This window comes from Gossypium hirsutum, chromosome D01 (assembly GCF_007990345.1).
Source record: "Gossypium hirsutum isolate 1008001.06 chromosome D01, Gossypium_hirsutum_v2.1, whole genome shotgun sequence".
Lineage (NCBI taxonomy): Eukaryota > Viridiplantae > Streptophyta > Magnoliopsida > Malvales > Malvaceae > Gossypium > Gossypium hirsutum.
Genome location: NC_053437.1, coordinates 2,217,778 through 2,235,152, shown reverse-complemented (window position 1 = coordinate 2,235,152; position 17,375 = coordinate 2,217,778). Strand labels below are relative to the sequence as shown.

The 17,375-nt window shown below is 33.5% G+C and overlaps 6 protein-coding genes across 6 annotated transcripts; all 6 read left to right on the top strand.

The window, feature by feature from the left end:
• Positions 1 to 953: 953 nt before the first annotated feature.
• On the top strand, positions 954 to 2,075 carry LOC107936103 (transcription termination factor MTERF6, chloroplastic/mitochondrial-like). The gene has a single exon (XM_016868763.2). The coding sequence runs from the start codon at positions 954 to 956 to the stop codon at positions 2,073 to 2,075; it is 1,122 nt and encodes a 373-aa protein (XP_016724252.2).
• A 1,508-nt stretch (positions 2,076 to 3,583) lies between these two features.
• On the top strand, positions 3,584 to 4,693 carry LOC107936119 (transcription termination factor MTERF6, chloroplastic/mitochondrial-like). The gene has a single exon (XM_016868784.2). The coding sequence runs from the start codon at positions 3,584 to 3,586 to the stop codon at positions 4,691 to 4,693; it is 1,110 nt and encodes a 369-aa protein (XP_016724273.2).
• A 1,277-nt stretch (positions 4,694 to 5,970) lies between these two features.
• LOC121202891 (transcription termination factor MTERF8, chloroplastic-like) lies at positions 5,971 to 7,541 on the top strand. The gene has a single exon (XM_041086718.1). It carries the CDS (start codon positions 6,156 to 6,158, stop codon positions 7,305 to 7,307), a length of 1,152 nt encoding a protein of 383 aa, XP_040942652.1. The 5' UTR covers positions 5,971 to 6,155; the 3' UTR covers positions 7,308 to 7,541.
• Positions 7,542 to 8,612: 1,071 nt separating this feature from the next.
• On the top strand, positions 8,613 to 10,175 carry LOC107936116 (uncharacterized). Its single transcript, XM_016868779.2, has one exon. The coding sequence runs from the start codon at positions 8,781 to 8,783 to the stop codon at positions 9,939 to 9,941; it is 1,161 nt and encodes a 386-aa protein (XP_016724268.1). The 5' UTR covers positions 8,613 to 8,780; the 3' UTR covers positions 9,942 to 10,175.
• Positions 10,176 to 11,397: 1,222 nt separating this feature from the next.
• LOC107936118 (uncharacterized) lies at positions 11,398 to 12,941 on the top strand. Its single transcript, XM_016868782.2, has one exon. The coding sequence runs from the start codon at positions 11,547 to 11,549 to the stop codon at positions 12,705 to 12,707; it is 1,161 nt and encodes a 386-aa protein (XP_016724271.2). The 5' UTR covers positions 11,398 to 11,546; the 3' UTR covers positions 12,708 to 12,941.
• Positions 12,942 to 15,288: 2,347 nt separating this feature from the next.
• On the top strand, positions 15,289 to 16,278 carry LOC121214082 (transcription termination factor MTERF15, mitochondrial). Its single transcript, XM_041087822.1, has one exon. It carries the CDS (start codon positions 15,289 to 15,291, stop codon positions 16,276 to 16,278), a length of 990 nt encoding a protein of 329 aa, XP_040943756.1.
• The last annotated feature ends 1,097 nt before the right edge of the window (positions 16,279 to 17,375 follow it).

Here is a 17,375-nt window from a genome sequence, read left to right as displayed (position 1 = left end):
AGGGCTTAAGGAGAAGAAGAAAAGAGAAAAATAAAATAAAAAGGGAAAGTTCATGTGAAAATGACAGAAAAAAATAAAAAAATATTGTTAAAGACAGCTTAATAAATCGATAACATTAGTGATTATATTGTAATTTTCTATAGTTTGATAATCAAAATATAATTTAAAGCATAATTAATTGACTAAACTTGTAGTTTAACTTAAATATATATATAGGTAAACTATACCCAAACTCACTAAACTATTAGTAAGTTTGTATTTTGATTACTCATCTTTAAAAAGTTCCAAAATTATCATTAAACGATTCAAAAGTTTTTATTTAAATCGCTAGGTAGTTTAAATCATTATTGTATGAACTTCTTTGTTTGCACCGCATGCACCAATCGATAATTCTCTTTTTTCTTCTATTTTATAGTTCATGTTTTTTCATAAAATAGCTTTGAGTGTCATGAATTTGAGAATAAAAATCCAAATAGTTTTCTTTATTGATCTCTAACACTAACCGTCAGATTAACTTGGATATAAAGTATCTTGTTCTACTTGTTGATGAATATTGATCCACTGTATTAATCGTCAAATTATCACTTGGAGCTTACCAACTAGACTTAAAAAAAAAACTTAACAACAAATAACTTAAATAAAAACTTTAGAATAATTCAGTGATCATTTTGTAACTTTTTGAAGTTGAGTGACTAAATCATAAACATATTAATAGTTGAGTGACCTTATCCTAAATATTTTAAGATATAAAAATGGAAAAGGTAAAAACCATTGGAGGATTTTGGAGGTTTAACCGGCGCTGGCAGTGAACTTCGGTTCTCCCATACTCTGCCGGAAAAGTCAGATTCTATCTCTGGGGTCACATAAAAGAGGTTAGTGAGTGAGATTTTTGAGCTTCAATTCCTATGTTTTATTCAATCTTTAGAACTAGTCTTCTTCATGGGAGGCGAGCCATGGCAGCCTCTCAAAGTTTCAAATTTTCAAACATTAAAATATCAACTAGTCTTAGATTCATCTCCATTAGCTCAAATGGACACTCATTTACAGTTTCATACCTTATAAACAAATGTGGGTTCTCCACAGAATTGGCTTCATGGGCTTCAAGTTATGTTCATTTTGAAACCCCTGAAAAGCCTGATTCTCTGTTTGTTTTCCTGGAAAATCACGGGTTTTCGAGAACCCAAATCTTAAATCTCATAAAAAAGAGGCCAAGGTTGCTTGTTTGTGATACTGAGAAAACTCTTTTGCCCAAAATAGAGTATCTTCACTCCTTAGGTTTTTCAAGGCCAGAGCTTGCTAAAATCTTGAGTAGCTATCCTACATTGTTGATGCATAGTTTAAAGAACCAAATTATCCCTAATTTTAATTTACTGAGGAACTTATTTCACTCTGATGATAAGGCTATTAAGGCTATAAAACGATTTACCCCTATTCTTGTGTACGATTTGGAGTCGTATTTGTATCCGAATATGAATGTTTTGAGAGGAATTGGAGTCCCCGAATCGAATATCCTTGTGCTGCTTAACCGTCAGCCTAGATCACTTTTGTATAATCCGGTTCGGCTTAAGGAGATTGTGGAGGAAGCCGAAAGAATGGGGTTTGATCCTTCAACGAAGATGTTTCTCAGTGTGGTTATTGCTTTGAAATCAATGACCAAATCCACACTAGAGAAGAAGTTTGATGTTTATAGGAGATGGGGTTGGTCTGACCAAGAGATTCACGAAGCTTTACGGAGGCATCCGTTGTGTATGACGGTTTCGGAGGATAAGGTCATGGCTATAATGGATTTTCTCGTGAAAAAAATGGGCTACAGTTCGACTCTTATTGCCAAACAACCGAGTATTTTGAGGAAGAGCTTCAGGAAGAATATTATCCCAAGGGCTCTGTTTGCTAGAGAATTGTTATCACAAGGTTTGGTTAATGACTTAAAATTGTCTGTATTGTTTGACACATCGGAAAAGGTGTTCATTAGGATGTTTGTTGACCGTTTCGTAAACAAAGCACCTGAGCTCTTGAAGCTTTACAAAGAAAAACTTAAGATTTCAGAAAAAAAACAAACATTAGAAGTGAGTTAGCATAGGCTGCAGCATTAGCATTGGACCATAGGAATTACTTTTGGCGCCTTATGATTTGGATTCTTTTCGTTTCATGTTGCCTGGTTTCAGTTCATTAATTTGGTCTGAAACAGTAAACCTCGTTGTAGTTTGAAATTGTCAATGGAACCAGCAATGTTATTTTAGCTGTATTCTTTTCTTCCATTGATGAACCTTTAAGCTCAACATTTTGTTTGCTTTGATGTTTATTTAAATCTCCTTGGTTTGAAGTGCAATAGTGTAATGAGTTTATTTTGCAGCCTTATTAGTGTCTAAAATGATCTCGAACTAGTATCTTTGGTATGAAGCTGAACTTGGAGTTTAGCTCGGTTGGTTCATACTGTCACCGTTATGAGATGGCATCTCGAATTAGCATTTGATCTAGTGTCCTTGTTCTTTTTGCATCTAAATCGTCTCGTGTCATTTGTTAAAGAGTTACAAAGCTGAATCTGAACCCGGAATTTAGCTCACTTGATTCCTACAATCACTCTTGAAAAGTGACATTCATGAAGCTTTCACTTTTTCCTCGTTCTTGGGCTCTATTTTGCTTTTATTTTGGGGGATTGGTTTAGTGGTATTCCACAACAAAGATCAATAAAAAGTAGGGTAAATTATGTTCAACGTCGATTACATCAATTACGTTTTGATCATTTAACTTTAAAAATTATTATCAGAGGCCATCTCATATTGTCGTTGTACCATTAACATCACTTGACTCGGTTACATATGATCATATTATAATTTTTGGATAAAATTGTTTTTTGGTCCCTTTCAATTTTGATAGAGCAACTTAATCCCTCTTAAAAAAAAGTGGAGCAATTTGATCACTGTTAGTTTCAAATTGAGCAACTAAAGATAATTGTTTACTTTGTTAAAAGTTTTTTTTGTCCATTATACATAATTTTTATTGGTATGGTAACAAAATTAGTTCTTGATGTTTATATATTGTGTAAATGTTGATAAAATGTGAATTGTTGCAAGCTAAATTTATTAAATTAGATCCAAATTGACAAAAATGTGTAAATGCTGCTGGCTAAATTTATTAAATTAAGATCAAATTATTAGAATGTGTAAATTTTAAAGGCTAAATTTATTATTATACCAATAAAATTATACAATTGTCGAAAAATATTAACATTTGTTCACTCTCAAAATTGCTCTGATTGACCATTATACTCAATATCGAAATTGAAATGGACTAAAAATACCATTTTACCTACTTTTTTAAAGTTTGATAATCAAAACCCAAGTGACTAAAGTTGTAGTTTAACCTAAATTTATATATTAAGTATATATCCCTAAAAACGGAAAAGGAATACACATCGGAGGGTTTAGCCGGTGCCGGCAGTGAGCTTCAGCTCTCCCATTCTCTGGGGAAATTTCTGATTCTATCTTTGGGGTCACATAAAAGAGGCTGGTGAGTGCACTTTGAGTCGATTCCCATGTTTTATTCCATCTTTAGAACTAGTCTTCTTCATGGGAGGCAAGCCATGGCAGCCTCTCAAAGTTTCAATCTTTCAATCATTAAAATATCAACTATTCTTAGATTCATCTCCATTAGCTCAAATGGACACTCATGTACAGTTTCATACCTTATAAATAAATGTGGGTTCTCCACAGAATTGGCTTCACGGGCTTCAAGTTATGTTCATTTTGAAACCCCTGAAAAGCCTGATTCTCTGTTTGTTTTCCTGGAAAATCATGGGTTTTCGAAAACCCAAATCTTAAATCTCATAAAAAAAGGGCCAAGGTTGCTTGTTTGTGATACTGAGAAAACTCTTTTGCCCAAAATAGAGTATCTTCACTCCTTAGGTTTTTCAAGGCCAAAGCTTGCTAAAATCTTGAGTAGCTATCCTTCATTGTTGATTCGTAGTTTAAAGAACCAAATTATCCCTAATTTTAATTTACTGAGGAACTTATTTCACTCTGATGATAAGGCTATTAAGGTTATAAAACGATATACCCCTATTCTTGTGTACGATTTGGAGTCGTATTTGTATCCGAATATGAATGTTTTGAGAGGAATTGGAGTCCCCGAATCGAATATCCTTGTGCTGCTTAACCGTCAGCCTAGATCACTTTTGTATAATCCGGTTCGGCTTAAGGAGATTGTGGAGGAAGCCGAAAGAATGGGGTTTGATCCTTCAACGAAGATGTTTCTCAGTGTGGTTATTGCTTTGAAATCAATGACCAAATCCACACTAGAGAAGAAGTTTGATGTTTATAGGAGATGGGGTTGGTCTGACCAAGAGATTCACGAAGCTTTCCGGAGGCATCCGTTGTGTATGACGGTTTCGGAGGATAAGGTCATGGCTATAATGGATTTTCTCGTGAAAAAAATGGGCTACAGTTCGACTCTTATTGCCAAACAACCGAGTATTTTATGGAAGAGCTTCAGGAAGAATATTGTCCCAAGGGCTCTGTTTGCTAGAGAATTGTTATCACAAGGTTTGGTTAATGACTTAAAATTGTCTGTATTGTTTGACACATCGGAAAAGGTGTTCATTAGGATGTTTGTTGACCGTTTCGTAAACAAAGCACCTGATCTCTTGAAGCTTTACAAAGAAAAACTTAAGATTTCAGAAAAAAACAAACATTAGAAGTGAGTTAGCATAGGCTGCAGCATTAGCATTGGACCATGGGAATTACTTTTTGCGCCTTATGATTTGGATTCTTTTCGTTTCATGTTGCCTGGTTTCAGTTCATTAATTTGGTCTGACACAGTAAAACTCGTTGTAGTTTGAAATTGTCAATGGAACCAGCAATGTTATTTTAGCTGTATTCTTTTCTTCCATTGATGAACCTTTAAGCTCAACATTATGTTTGCTTTGATGTTTATTTAAATCTCCTTGGTTTGAAGTGCAATAGTGTAATGAGTTTATTTTGCAGCCTTATTAGTGTCTAAAACGATCTCGAACTAGTATCTTTGTTATGAAGCTGAACTTGGAGTTTAGCTCGGTTGGTTCATACTGTCACCGTTATGATATGGGATCTCGAATTAGCATTTGATCTAGTTTCCTTGTTCTTTTTGCATCTAAATCGTCTCGTGTCATTTGTTAAAGAGTTACAAAGCTGAATCCGAACCCGGAATTTAGCTCACTTGATTCCTACAATCACTCTTGAAAAGTGACATTCATGAAGCTTTCACTTTTTCCTCGTTCTTGGGCTCTAGTTTGCTTTTATTTTGGGGGATTGGTTTAGTGGTATTTCACAACAAAGATCAATAAAAAGTAGGGTAAATTATGTATAATGTGATTTACATCAATTATGATTTGATCATTCAACTTTAAAAATTATTGTCAAAGGCCATCTCATTGTACCATTAACATCAATTGACTCGGTTTCGGTACATAACATAAACAAATGATCATATTATAATTTTTGGATAAAATTGTTTTTTGGTCCCTTTCAATTTTGATAGAGCAAATTAATCCCTCTTAAAAAAAGTGGAGCAATTTGATCACTGTTAGTTTCAAATTGAGCAACTAAAGATAATTATTCACTTTGTTAAAAGTTTTTTTTGTCAATTATACATAATTTTTATTGGTATAGTAACAAAATTAGTTCTTGATGTTTATATATTGTGTAAATGTTGATAAAATGTTAATTGTTGCAAGCTAAATTTATTAAATTAGATCCAAATTGACAAAAATGTGTAAATGTTAATTGTTAGAATGTGTAAATTTTAAGGGCTTAATTTATTATTATACCAATAAAATTATACACTTGGCTGAAAAATATTAACATTTGTTCACTCTCAAAATTGCTCTGATTGACCATTTTACTCAATATCGAAATTGAAAGGGACTAAAAATACCATTTTACCTACTTTTCTAAAGTTTGATAATCAAAACCCAAGTGACTAAAGTTGTAGTTTAACCTAAATTTTTATATTAAGTTTATATCCCTAAAAAGGGAAAAGGAATACACCATCGGAGTGTTTTGGAGGTTTAGCCGGTGCCGGCAGTGAGCTTCAGCTCTCCCGTTCTCTGGCGGAAATTTCTGATTCTATCTTTGGGGTCACATAAAAGAGGCTGGTGAGTGCACTTTGAGTCGATTCCCATGTTTTATTCCATCTTTAGAACTAGTTTTCTTCATGGGAGGCAAGCCATGGCATGCCCTCAAAGTTTCAATCTTTCAATGATTAAAAAATCAACTACTCTTAGATGCTTCTCCAATACCTCAAATCAAAACTCGTTTACAGTTTCATACCTCATGAACAAATGTGGGTTCACCCCAGAATTTGCTTCATTTGCTTCAAAATATGTTCATTTCGAAACACCTGAAAGGCCTGATTCTCTGTTTGCTTTCCTGGAAAATCATGGGTTTTCGAAAACCCAAATCTTAAATCTCATCAAAAGAAGGCCAAGATTGCTTATTTATGATACTGAGAAAACCCTTTTGCCGAAATTGGAGTTTTTTTACTCTATAGGTTTTTCAAGGCCTGAGCTTACTAAAATCTTGACTAGCTATCCTGCAGTGTTGATATGTAGTTTAAAGAAACAAATTATCCCTTCGTTTAATTTACTGAGGAACTTGTTTCAGTCTGATGATAAGGCTATTAAGACTATAAAACGATATGGTGCTATTTTTGTGTATGAGTTTGAGAGGAATTTAATTCCCAATATGAATGTTTTGAGAGGAATTGGAGTCCCCGAATCGAATATCCTTATGCTGCTTAACCATCAGCCTAGACCGCTTTTGTATGATCAGGTTCGGCTTAAGGAGATTGTGGAGGAAGTTAAAAGAATGGGGTTTGATTCTTCGACGAAGAAGTTCATCGATGTGGTTATTGCTTTGAGTTCAATGAGCAAATCCACTCTAGAGAAGAAATTTGATGTATATAGGAGATGGGGTTGGTCGGACCAAGAGATTCATGAAGCTTTTCAAAGGTATCCTATGTGTATGGCAGTTTCTGAGGATAAGATCATGGCCGTAATGGATTTTCTGGTGAACAAAATGGGCTATAGTTCGACTCTCGTTGCCAAACAATCGAGTATTTTAAGGCAGAGTTTAGAGAAGAGGATTGTCCCCAGGGCTTTGTTTGCTCGAGAATTGTTATCACAAGGTTTGGTTACTGACTTTAAATTGTCTGTATTGTTTCACACATCGGAGAAGGTGTTTGTTGACCGTTTCAAAAACAAAGCACCCGACCTGTTGAAGCTATACAAAGAAAAACTCAATGCTTCAGAAAAAAAAAAGGAGTTAGTATAGGCTGCAACATTAGTATTTTGTAGTATGTGCTAACTTTCAGATTAGGACCAAAGGAATTACATTGAACGTGTTTTGTTGTAGTTCGAATTTGTCAATGGAATGAACAGGCAATGTTATTTTAGCTGTATTCTTTTCTTCCATTGATGAACCTTTAAGCTCAACATTTTGCTTGCTTTGTTGATTATTTGAGTGTCCTTGGTTTGAAATGCAATATTGTAATGAGTTTTGATGAAACTTAGTGTGTTTCTTTTTTCATCTAAACAGTCTCAGATTAGTGTCTTTGATAAACAGCTATACTTGGAGCTTAGCTCAGTTGATTCATATGGTCACTCTTAAAGGATGTCCGGCAAGTTTGGGGCTCATATTTTAGCATTTGCCAACTTAGTTAATCTTTCTTTCTCTAAATGCAAGTGTGTGTCCTTGTTCCTTTTTGCATCTAAATGGTCTCGTGTCATTCGATAAATAGTTATGAAACTGAATGCGGAATTAAACTCATTTGATTCATACAATCACTTTTAAGAAGTGTCATTCAAGAAGTTCGGGTTCGAATCTTTAGCATCTTCAATCTTTTCTTCATATTCTTGGGCTCTATCTTTGCTCAAAATTTTGGTATTTGCTTTTGTTTAGATCCTCTTTCATCATTTGTTTTGGTAAAGAGAATCAAAGGCATAAAAAGATGATTTGGGTCAGCCACCAAACAAGCATAAGAATTATAAGATGCTATTTTTATATGGGTAAAAATACTCTTTATGTTAGGAGATGGAATGTATTTTCTTTCTCTACTAAAAAATGAATAAATTAATCTTTGTACCTTTGGTCAAAGAACAAATTAGTCGTTCGGTTAAAAATTTCATTCATTTTTAGTGTTAAAAATTGGTCATTGTACATCAGCATAACGTACACGTGACATGTCATGTTATTCCACCAACTTAAAATACGTAAATTAAATAGTAAACATGTGTACTTATTATAAAGTCAAATTGGATCCAATTTGTTAGAAAAGCAAATCATATCTTTAAAACTTAGGAGAATTATTTTTTTTTAACACATCATATCTAAATAGTTCAAGTGATACATTACATATACACATGTTTGCAATTTGATCTATTTACTTTTTATATGTTTCAAGTTATATTCGAGTTGTTATTTAATGTTCAATCTAATGGCGAGACTGAAAAAAAAAGATCTGACTGAAATGATATTGATATTTTAAGAATTCAATTAATTTAAAATGTGTCATAGTTTAAGGATGTGTAGTGAAATTAATCCTATATCTTTCTTATTGGAGCATAAAACAAGTTGGGCTAAAAGCCTTTGACACTTCACAAGAAAATACCCATTCTAGGTTTTTGGAGGTTTCACCGGGGCCGGCACTGAGCTTCAGTTCACTCATTTTCCGCCGGGAAAAAAATCAGATTTCATCTTAGGGCACGTCAAGAGGTTAGTGAGTGAGATTTTTGAGCTCCAATTCCAATGTTTTATTTCATCATTAGAACTAGTTTTGTTCATGGGAGACAAACCATTGCAGCCTCTCAAAGTTCCAATCTTTTCATCTTTAAACGACCAATTGGTCTTAGATTATTCTCCAATAGCTCAAATGGACACTCATTTACGGTTTCATACCTTACAAATAAATGCGGGTTCTCCCCGGCATTGGCTTCTCGGGTTTCAAATTTTGTTCATTTTGAAACCCCTGAAAAGCCTGATTCTCTGATTGTTTTCCTGGAAAATCATGGGTTTTCACAAACCCAAATCGCAAATCTCATCAAAAGACAGCCAAGGTTTCTTCTTTCTGATACTGAGAAAACCCTTTTGCCCAAATTAGAGTTTCTTTACTCTATAGGTTTTTCAAGGCCTGAGCTTGCTAAACTCTTGAGTAGCCATCCTCATCTACTGAAATATAGTTTAAAGAAACAAATTATCCCCTCGTTTAATTTACTGAGGGACTTGTTTCAGTCCGATGATAAGACTATCAAGGCTATAAAACGATTTGCTGGTATTCTTGTCAATTATTCCAAGTCATATTTGTATCCGAATATGAATGTTTTGAGAGGAATTGGAGTCCCTGAATCGAATATCCTTATGCTGCTTAACCGTCATCCTCGAACGTTTTTGTATAGTCCGGTTCGACTTAAGGAGATTGTGGAGGAAGTCAAAGGAATGGGGATTGATTCTTCAACGAAGAAGTTTCTCGTGGCGGTTCTCGCTTTGAGATCAATGAGCAAATCCACACTAGAGAAGAAATTTGATGTATATAGGAGATGGGGTTGGTCGGACCAAGAGATTCGTGAAGCTTTTCAAAGGTATCCGCCATGTATTGCGGTTTCAGAGGATAAGATCATGGCTATAATGGACTTTCTTGTGAACAAAATGGGCTACAATTCGACTCTTATTGCCAAACAATCAAGTGTTTTAAGTCGGAGCTTAAGGATTATTGTTCCGAGGGCATTGTTTGCTCAAGAATTGTTATCACAAGGTTTGGTTAATGACTTCAAATTGTCCGTATTGTTTGACACATCGGAAAAGGTGTTCATTAGGATGTTTGTTGACCGTTTTGTAAACAAAGCACCCGATCTCTTGAAGCTTTACAAAGAAAAACTTAAGATTTCAGAAAAAAAATTAGAAGTGAGTTAGCATAGGCTGCAGCATTAGTATTTTGTAGGATGTGCCATGTTGCCCTTGAAGACCAAAGGAATTACTTTTTGCACGTTAACATTTGTATTTTTTTCGTGTCCGGTTGCCTTGTTTCAGTTCATTACTTTTGTCTGAAACTTCTTGTAGTTGGAATTTGTCAACAGAAGCAGCCATGTTTCCGTAGCTATATTCTTTTCTTCCATTGATGAAGCTTAAGCTCAACATTTTGCTTGACTTGCTGTTTATTTCTCATTGGTTTGAAGTGCAATAGTGTAATGAGTTTTGTCAAATGAGTTTCATTCACAGCTGTATTAGTGTCCTTTTCTTTTTGCATCTACATGGTCTCGAATTAGTGTCTTTGATACAAAGTTGAATCCGAAGCTTAACTCGGTTATAGTCACTCTTACGAGTTGGCATCCAGTAAGTCCAGGGCTCGAATTTTCGCATTTGCAGTAGTGTAATGAGTTCCATTTTCCAACTTTGTTTTTCTTTCTTTCTCTAAATGGAAGTGTGAAATGAGTTTCATTTGCATCCTTATTATTGTCCTTGTTCTTTTTGCATCTAAACGGTTCGTGGAATTTAGTTCAATTGATTCATATAATCACCTAAGAAGTGATGTTCGAGAAGTTCGGGTTTGAATCTAATATAAATCAAATAGATGTATCTTTTAACGAGAGATCCTTAGGATGAATCTTTCAATGAAATACTTTTCATATGGATGTATCGATATAAATTATTAAGTCTTATATTGGTGTAAGTGGATTTTTTCCATAATATTTATTCGATATAAAAATAAATTCAAAGTTTCATTGTGTATAAATAGTTGCATATTGGATAAATAAGTATAGTTAAAAGAGTAAATTAGTTTTTCTATTAAAAAATTTATCAATTTTTATTATTAAAAAATTGATACCTGTACATCAGCACGAGGTATACTTGGGAGCAAAATGCAATGTGACTCCTAATACAAGAGATTTCATAGTATTTTTTTTATATGTAAAAATAAATTCAATAAATTATATATTTGAGTTTAGGCAGCAAGCATGAGTTTGGATTTGACGAGGAATATTTTAAAATATGTGAATCAAATAATAAACATGTGTACTTTTCAGAAATGCAGATGATATCTTTAAAATTTGGGAGAACTATTTTTTTTAACATATCAATTCTAAATAGTTCAAGTGATAAATATACACGTTTGCAGTTTGATCCATTTATTTTATATATGTTTCAAGTTATATTTGAATTGTCATTTAATGTTGAATTTAATGGTGAGACTAAAAAAAAAAACTGACTGATATGATATTGATACTATAAGAACTTAATTAAAATGTTTTGAAGTTTATGAATCAATTTAAAATATGTGCCATAGTTTAAGGATGTCTAGTGAAATTAATCCTATATTTTGCTTACTAGAGCATAAAACAAGTTGGGCTTAAAAGCCTTTGACACTGAACAAGAAAATACCCATTTGAGGTTTTTTGGAGGTTTCACTGGCGCCGGCACTGAGCTTCAGTTCACTCATTTTCCGCCCGAAAAAAGTCAGATTTCATCTTTAGGGCACGTCAAGAGGTTTGTGAGTTAGATTCTTGAGCTCCAATTCCTATGTTTTATTTCATCATTAGAACTAGTTTTGTTCATGGGAGGCAAACCATTGCAGCCTCTCAAAGTTCCAATCTTTTAATCTTTGAAGGATCAATTGGTCTTAGATTATTCTCCAATAGCTCAAATGGACACTCATTTACGGTTTCATACCTTATAAACAAATGTGGGTTCTCCCCAGAATTGGCTTCTCGGGTTTCAAAATCTGTTCATTTTGAAACTCCTGAAAAGCCTGATTCTCTGATTGTTTTCCTGGAAAATCATGGGTTTTCACAAACCCAAATCGTAAACCTCATCAAAAGACAGCCGACTTTGCTTCTTTCTCATACTGAGAAAACCCTTTTGCCCAAATTAGAGTTTCTTTACTCTGTAGGTTTTTCAAGGCTTGAGCTTGCTAAACTCTTGAGTAGCTATCCTCATCTACTGAAATATAGTTTAAAGAAACAAATTATCCCTTCGTTTAATTTACTGAGGGACTTGTTTCAATCCGATGATAAGACTATCAAGGCTATAAAACGATTTGCTGGTATTCTTGCCTATGATTTCGAGTCATATTTGTATCCGAATATGAATGTTTTGAGAGGAATTGGAGTCCCTGAATCGAATATCCTTATGCTGCTTAACCGTCATCCTCGAATATTTTTGTATAATCCGGTTCTGCTTAAGGAGATTGTGGAGGAAGTCAAAGGAATGGGAATTAATTCTTCAAGGAAGAAGTTTCTTGCTGCGGTTCACGCTTTGACATCAATGAGCAAATCCACACTAGAGAAGAAATTTGATGTATATAGGAGATGGGGTTGGTCGGACCAAGAGATTCATGAAGCTTTTCAAAGGTATCCGTCGTGTATTACTGCTTCAGAGGATAAGATCATGGCTATAATGGACTTTCTCGTGAACAAAATGGGCTACAATTCGACTCTTATTGCCAAACAATCAAGTGTTTTAAGTCGGAGCTTAAGGGTTATTGTTCCGAGGGCATTGTTTGCTCAAGAATTGTTATCACAAGGTTTGGTTAATGACTTAAAATTGTCCGTATTGTTTGACACATCGGAAAAGGTGTTCATTAGGATGTTTGTTGACCGTTTTGTAAACAAAGCACCCGATCTCTTGAAGCTTTACAAAGAAAAACTTAAGATTTCAGAAAAAAAATTGGAAGTGAGTTAGCATAGGCTGCAGCATTAGTATTTTGTAGGATGTGCCTTGTTGCCCTTGAAGACCAAAGGAATTACTTTTTGCACGTTAGCATTTGGATTTTTTTCATGTCCCGTTGTCTTGTTTCAGTTCATTATTTTGGTCTGAAACTTCTTGTAGTTGGAATTTGTCAATGGAAGCAGCCATGTTTCTGTAGCTGTATTCCTTTCTTCCATTTATGAAGCTTAAGCTCAACATTTTGCTGGACTTGCTGTTAATTTAAGTCTCATTGGTTTGAAGTGCAATAGTGTAATGAGTTTCATTGGCAGCCTTATTAGTGTCTTTTGTTTTTTCTGCATGTAAGCAGATTCGAATCACTGTCTTTGATACAAGTTGAAGCCGGAGTTTAGCTTTGCTGGTTCATACAGTTACCTTTACAAGATGGTGTTCAATATAAATCAATGAAATACTTTTCATATGGATGAATCGAACTTAAGACATTGGATTGTTAAAATGTTAGTTGTATAAAAAGTTACGGAATGATGTAAAACCGTTTAAGTTTTACATCGATGCAAGTGGTTCATCTAAATTGATGTATTTATTTAAATGTGTACAATTTAATTAAAACTAAATTTTCATATATATATATATTTGAACCAAATTCAAAATTTCATCATGTATAAATAATTGCTTGTTGGAGCCGATTGAGTATTAGCTTGATTAGCATGAAAAATATTGTCAATGCAGAAGAACATAGGTTTGAGTGCGTTAAAGTGCATTATTTTCTAATTTATGAGTTAAGGTGGGACTATGGGTAATTATAGGGGTTATGTCAAAAGGAGCAATATGAGTAGAAACTATAATGAGATTGTTTAAAAAAATTGCATATGGGATAAAAGTTTATTGGTATAATAACTTATTTGGTCCTCCAAGTTTATAAAAAAATCATTTGAGCCTTCCATTTAAATTTTTTATTCTTTTAACCCTTAAACTAGTTTTTTTTTGTCAAAACGCTCCGAAATAGACGAAAATGCTAACGTTTGTTAATTTTATTAATATGGTATTCCACATATATGTTACATCAGTAATTAATTGAATTTTTTAAAAATTTTGCAAGTTATAGAATATTATTATAATTTTTATTATTAAATAAATTTTTATAACTTTTAATAATTTTTATTATTTTTAAAAAAGTGATTGATTGTTAATATGACATATACATGGACTGTCAGGTGAATGTCAATTTTACGTCAACAAAGTTAACAGAGGTTAGTTTTTTCATTCATTTTGGAGTGATTTGACAAACAATACAAGTTCAAATGATAAAAGAGGCGAAAAATAAATAGAGGGTTAAAATGATTTTAATGTAAAGGTGGATGACCAGATGAGTCATTATGCCATGTTCATTTAGCCATGTTTGATTCGACAAAATAGTCATTCTTTTCATTCATTTTGGGATGATTTGTCAAACAACGCAAGTTCAAATGATAAAATAGGCAGAAAATTAAATATAGAATTAAAATGAATTTTATGTAAAGGTGGAGGACCAAATGAGTCATTTACACCATGTTTGGTTCGATAGAATGGCCATTCCATTTTATCTCTATTCCACGCGCTACAGAAAAGTAACTATTTGGTTCATTGAATTCTCTAAACGTGGAATGGTTGATTCCTATTCTGTTATTCAAAATCGTTGAATAGCCATTCGTAAGGGGATGTTGAATGTCTATTCCAGCCTCTTCCCCGAACAACATCATTTTCTTCCTCCTAAAATACCCTTTTTAAAGCCTTGAAATCAAATAAACATAAATAATAATAAAAACTTGAAATCATTCAACACAACAAAAATTTACGAGAAGCAGATGATAAAAATTTTCGACATTATTTTTCTTTCTAGTGATTAAAAAAAAAGCATGGGTTTTAGGTTTTGATACTTGATTTGAAGTTAGAGAAGCGGATGATATCTTTAAAATTTACCAGAATTAATTTTTTTAACACATCAATTCTAAATAGTTCAAATAATGAATAAACACACATTTGCAATTTGATCCATTTGTTTTATATTTGTTCCAAGTTATATATGAATTGTCATTTAATGTTCAATCTATTGGCGAGACTGAAAAAAAATCTGACTGATACGATATTAATATTTTAAGAACTCGATTAAAATAGTTTGAAGTTTATGAATCAATTTAAAATACGTGTCATGTTTTTTAGTGAAATTAATCCTATACATTGCTTACCGGAGCATAAAACAAGTTGGGCTTAAAGCCTTTCACACTGAACAAGAAAATACCCATTTGAGGTTTTTGGAGGTTTCACCGGGGCCGGCACTGAACTTCGGTTCACTCATTTTCTGCCGGAATAAAAATCAGATTTCATCTTTAGGGCACGTCAAGAGGTTAGTGAGTGAGATTCTTGAGCTCCAATTCCTATGTTTTATTTCATAATTAGAACTAGTTTTGCTCATGGGAGGCAAACCATTGCAGCCTCTCAAAGTTCCAATCTTTTAATCTTTAAACAATCAAGTGGTCTTAGATTTTTCTTCAATAGCTCAAATGGACACTCATTTGCAGCTTCATACCTTATAAACAAATGTGGGTTCTCCCCAGAAATGGCTTCTCGGGTTTCAAATTATGTTCATTTTGAAACCCCTGAAAAGCCTGATTCTCTGATTGCTTTCCTGGAAAACCATGGGTTCTCGAACACCCAAATCGTAAATCTCATCAAAAGACAGCCACTGTTGCTTCTTTTTGATGCTGAGAAATCCCTTTCGCCCAAATTAGAGTTTCTTTACTCTATAGGTTTTTCAAGGCCTGAGCTTGCTAAACTCTTGAGTAACTATCCTCGTCTGTTGGCATCTAGTTTAGAGAAACAAATTATCCCTTCATTTGATTTACTCAGGAACTTGTTTCAATCTCATGATAAGACTATAAAGGCTATAAAACGATATACCGGTATTATTGCCTATGATCCTGAGTCGTATTTGTATCCGAATATGAATGTTTTGAGAGGAATTGGAGTCCCCGAATCGAATATCCTTACGCTGCTTAACTGTCAGCCTAGATCGCTTTTGTTTAATCCGGTTCGGCTTAAGGAGATTGTGGAGGAAGTCAAAAGAATGGGGATTGATTCTTCGAGGAAGAAGTTTCTTGTTGCGGTTTACGCTTTCAGATCAATGAGCAAATCCACATTAGAGAATAAGATTGATGTTTATAGGAGATGGGGTTGGTCTGACCAAGAGATTAACGAAGCTTTCCGGAGGTATCCAATGTGTATGACGGTTTCAGAGGATAAAATCATGTCTACAATGGATTTTCTGGTGAACAAAATGGGCTACAGTTTGACTCGCATTGCCAAACAACCGAGTTTCTTAACACGGAGCTTAGAGAAGAGGATTATGCCGAGGGCATTGTTTGCTCGAGAATTGATATCACAAGGTTTGGTTAATGAATTTAAATTGTCTGTATTGTTTGACACATCGGAAAAGGTGTTCATTAGAATGTATATTGACCGTTTCGTAAACAAAGCACCCGAGCTCTTGAAGCTTTACAAAGAAAAACTTAAGATTTCAGGAAAAAAACATAGAAGTGAGGTGGCATAGGCTGCAGCATTCGTATTTTGTAGGATGTGCTAAGTTGCCCATGGAGACCAAAGGAATTGCTTGTAGCGCGTTAAGATTTGGATTTTTTTCGTGTCATGTGGCCTTGTTTTAGTCCATTACTTTGGTCTGAAACTTCTTGTAGTTGGAATTTGTCAATGGAAGCAGCCATGATTTTGTAGCTGTATTCCTTTCTTCCATTGATGAACCTTAAGCTTGACATTTTGCTTGACTTGCTGTTTATTTAAGTCTCATTGGTTTGAAGTGCAATAGTGTAAGGAGTCCCATTTTCAGCCTTACTAGTGTCTTTTGCTTTTTCTGCGTGTAAACTGACTCGAATTACTGTCTTTGATGCAAGTTGAAGCCGAAGCTTAGTTTTGCTGGTTCATACAATCACCTTTACGAGATGGCGTCCAATATGAATCAATGAAATACTTTTCATATGGATGACTCTAACGTATGACATTGGATTGTTAAAATATTAATTGTATATAAAATTATGGAATGATGTAAAATCATTTAAGTTTTACATAGATATAAGTGGATTCCTTTCCGTTACATTTATTCGATATAAAAATAAATTGATAAATTTATTTCTTTAAATGTATACAATTGAATTAAAACCAAAGTTTCATATATATATATATATGAGCCAAAATCTAAGTTTCGTTGTGTATAAATAATTGCATATTCGATAAAAGTTTGTCAGTATAATAACTTATTTGATCTTTTAACTTTATAAAAAAGTCAGCCTTTTAATTAAAATTTTGCCTCTTTTTAACTTTTAAACTAATGGTTTTTTTTTTGTCAAAACACTTTGAAATTCATGGAAAAGTTAACCAACGTTAACTTTGTTGATGTGGTATTCTATGTATATATTAGGTCAACAATTAATTAATTTTTTTTTATTTTGTAAGTTATAGAATAATATTATAATTTTTATTATTAAATATTTGTGATAATCTTTTAATCTTTTTTATTGTTTAAAAAAATAATTAATTGTTAATTTGACATACACGTACACTATTATGTGAATTTCAATGTCACGTCGGTAAAATTGTTTGTGATAAAATTGTTTGTGATAAAAGAGACGAAAAATT

Excerpts from the sequence above, each read along its gene's own strand:
- LOC121202891 (XM_041086718.1), top strand. The coding sequence starts at position 6,156 with ATGTTTTATTCCATCTTTAGAACTAGTTTTCTTCATGGGAGGCAAGCC.
- LOC121214082 (XM_041087822.1), top strand. The coding sequence starts at position 15,289 with ATGGCTTCTCGGGTTTCAAATTATGTTCATTTTGAAACCCCTGAAAAG.
- LOC107936103 (XM_016868763.2), top strand. The coding sequence starts at position 954 with ATGGCAGCCTCTCAAAGTTTCAAATTTTCAAACATTAAAATATCAACT.
- LOC107936119 (XM_016868784.2), top strand. The coding sequence starts at position 3,584 with ATGGCAGCCTCTCAAAGTTTCAATCTTTCAATCATTAAAATATCAACT.
- LOC107936118 (XM_016868782.2), top strand. The coding sequence starts at position 11,547 with ATGTTTTATTTCATCATTAGAACTAGTTTTGTTCATGGGAGGCAAACC.
- LOC107936116 (XM_016868779.2), top strand. The coding sequence starts at position 8,781 with ATGTTTTATTTCATCATTAGAACTAGTTTTGTTCATGGGAGACAAACC.